The sequence below is a fragment of the Apium graveolens genome, unplaced genomic scaffold (assembly GCF_009905375.1).
Source record: "Apium graveolens cultivar Ventura unplaced genomic scaffold, ASM990537v1 ctg748, whole genome shotgun sequence".
Taxonomy (NCBI): Eukaryota; Viridiplantae; Streptophyta; class Magnoliopsida; order Apiales; family Apiaceae; genus Apium; species Apium graveolens.
Window position 1 is genome coordinate 56,618 of NW_027420358.1, and position 2,275 is coordinate 58,892.

At 33.8% G+C, this 2,275-nt stretch overlaps 1 protein-coding gene across 1 annotated transcript; it reads left to right on the forward strand.

Moving 5' to 3' along the window:
• The first annotated feature begins 813 nt into the window (after positions 1–813).
• LOC141704151 (protein arginine N-methyltransferase 1.6-like) lies at positions 814–2,270 on the forward strand. Its single transcript, XM_074507466.1, has 3 exons — positions 814–918; positions 1,325–1,559; positions 2,190–2,270. The coding sequence occupies exons 1-3, from the start codon at positions 833–835 to the stop codon at positions 2,244–2,246; spliced, it is 378 nt and encodes a 125-aa protein (XP_074363567.1). The 5' UTR covers positions 814–832; the 3' UTR covers positions 2,247–2,270.
• The last annotated feature ends 5 nt before the right edge of the window (positions 2,271–2,275 follow it).

Here is a 2,275-nt window from a genome sequence, read left to right on the forward strand (position 1 = left end):
AAAAATTAAAGTGGACAATCCTGCATAAGTTAGTTAGGGGCAACAAAATTATTATCCGATAGTATGCAATTTATAATTAAGGTTCCCATTATACTTCGGTATACCCAAAATTAAATGGTACCGTAAAATAATTTTATAGGCGGTGCTCCGGCCTTAATATTTAATTATTAGTAGAGGGTGTAACCACGTCTACTACGGTTATATATATTTGAATTATATGTAGAGGGTGTAACCACGTCTACTCATATATATGTATATTTAAATTAAAATTATACCTTCTCAGTTTCGGCAGGGCTTCGTGCTGAAAGTGTTGTAATATACTAGTTTTAATATTTTAGAAGGGGCTACTAAATCTGAGAGGAAAAGAATGATAATCGGAGGGAGATAGAGAGCATATTTGTAAGATGCTTGGTGCAATTCACCAAACTCATGTATTTATAGCCAAGTTGAAAAATAAAAACATTAAATGCATTATCAAAATTTCTACTTCTAAGACTAGTTTTACTATTTTACCATTGACTTAAAAATTACAATAAATTATAACAAGTTCTATTTTTTTTTACACCGACAAATTTGTGAACTCATGAGCCGTCAATTCATCCGCAACATTCTCGTCATCTCCAAAACCCAGTTTTAAAACCTCGTTCTTGTCCTAATTTCAAGACCCAATTTGTAACTCGAAGCATGAGCTCAGTATCAACAGCCCTCAACGCCAATTTCAACTCCGAGTTGACCCACTCACTGGTAACTCGGAATGGGTAGTTATTGAAGAAGAAGAATCACAACAAGACATGTTTCCTAAACCCCTTTGGCAACAACCTCGTACCTAGACATGCTTAATGATTCTCCAAGAAACAGAGCTTATTGTGATGCTATTAACAAGACTGTTACTAAGCCTTGTCATGTTCTTGATATTGGGTACAACTCTTTTACTATACTTCTTTATAAAAATACCTTAATTCTTGTTATTATCATTAGTGCTGTTAATTTTATTTACAAAGTTACACTCTTTCTTAAGTTCTGATAGTTCCTGATGTTTGTTTATATGGTAAATGGAATTAGATATGGTGAAATGTGTGAAATGCTTTACTGAGGCGTATTGACTATCGAGTCGAATTACAAACTAAAAATGTTGTAAGTTGTTGTTAGGTTGATATAATGTACATGAATGATGAATGCTATGTTTCTTTAAACGTTTGATAGTCATAGTACTTTCCGTAAGCTAATGCAAAAGAAATTCAGTTATGCCATATGTGGACATTTGGTATGCAATTTTATTTATTTTTTAAAATTTTAGTTTATTGATGAGTTCATGGAAACGTAGAGCTGGAACCGGATTACTGTCTATGATGGCTGCACGAGCAATGTCTTCTAGAAATGAAACTACATGCTCTACTACAAAGGGTATGGTGACAGCATGTGAATCTTATCTTCCTATGGTAAAATTGATGAGGAAGGTTTTGCGTGCCAATGGTATGGAGAGAAAAGTTCGTATTATTAATAAGAGGTCAGATGAAGTAGAAGTTGGTGTTGATATTGCTTCACGCGCAGATGTTCTTGTGAGTTTTTTAACATTATATGACAAATTATCTGGGGATGCGCATCGGAGAAAATCAAATTGTAGATTGTTTATACTAGATTCTTTGATAGAGCAAAGTCGGATGACTTTGAGGAAGAGTAACAAAAGTCGTTCACACTCCTTACTAGATATCAAATCTACTAGAAAGATCTACTATCACGGTGGGAGAACTTGAATACTCTTCAAATGCAGTATTTGTGGCTTTGTGTACTCTGTGGCATTCATATAATCATATTATCACAAAATAAAATTACATTCCTATCTCTTCCTCAATTGATAAGGGTTTCATTCAGAATTGTTACACTTCTGATTTCTGTATAAATTAAAATCATTTCTTTTTTTTTACTTTTTCTGTATCATAGTAGCAGACGGACTCAAGGTTTTCTTCTGCACTTTTGTCCCTTTCTGTTACGAAGTTTATAATGAGAATTAAATGGAGGTCTTATACAAACTGGAGGGTATATTATATAATATCTTCCCTTGATTTCTTTCCACCTTAAGTTAATATCATAGGCATATTGTTTCTGGTTATATGCTTATATCAGGCTCTTTTGAGCTGTTGTGCATTCGGTGGTATGCTTATATTTTTTATGTCATTATCTTTCATCAGCTCGGGATTTGTAGCTCCTCTTGTGATCGAACCTCGGAGGATGTAGTCGTTGCCTAAATGGCTAATCCTGTCTTTGCATTTACCTT

What these genes read in the sequence shown, in the direction of transcription:
- LOC141704151 (XM_074507466.1), top strand. Translation starts at nt 833, where the DNA reads ATGCTTAATGATTCTCCAAGAAACAGAGCTTATTGTGATGCTATTAAC. An exon ending in TGTCATGTTCTTGATATTGG is followed by an intron (nt 919 to 1,324) that starts GTACAACTCTTT and finishes ATGGAAACGTAG; the next exon opens with AGCTGGAACCGGATTACTGT. An exon ending in CTTCACGCGCAGATGTTCTT is followed by an intron (nt 1,560 to 2,189) that starts GTGAGTTTTTTA and finishes ATCTTTCATCAG; the next exon opens with CTCGGGATTTGTAGCTCCTC.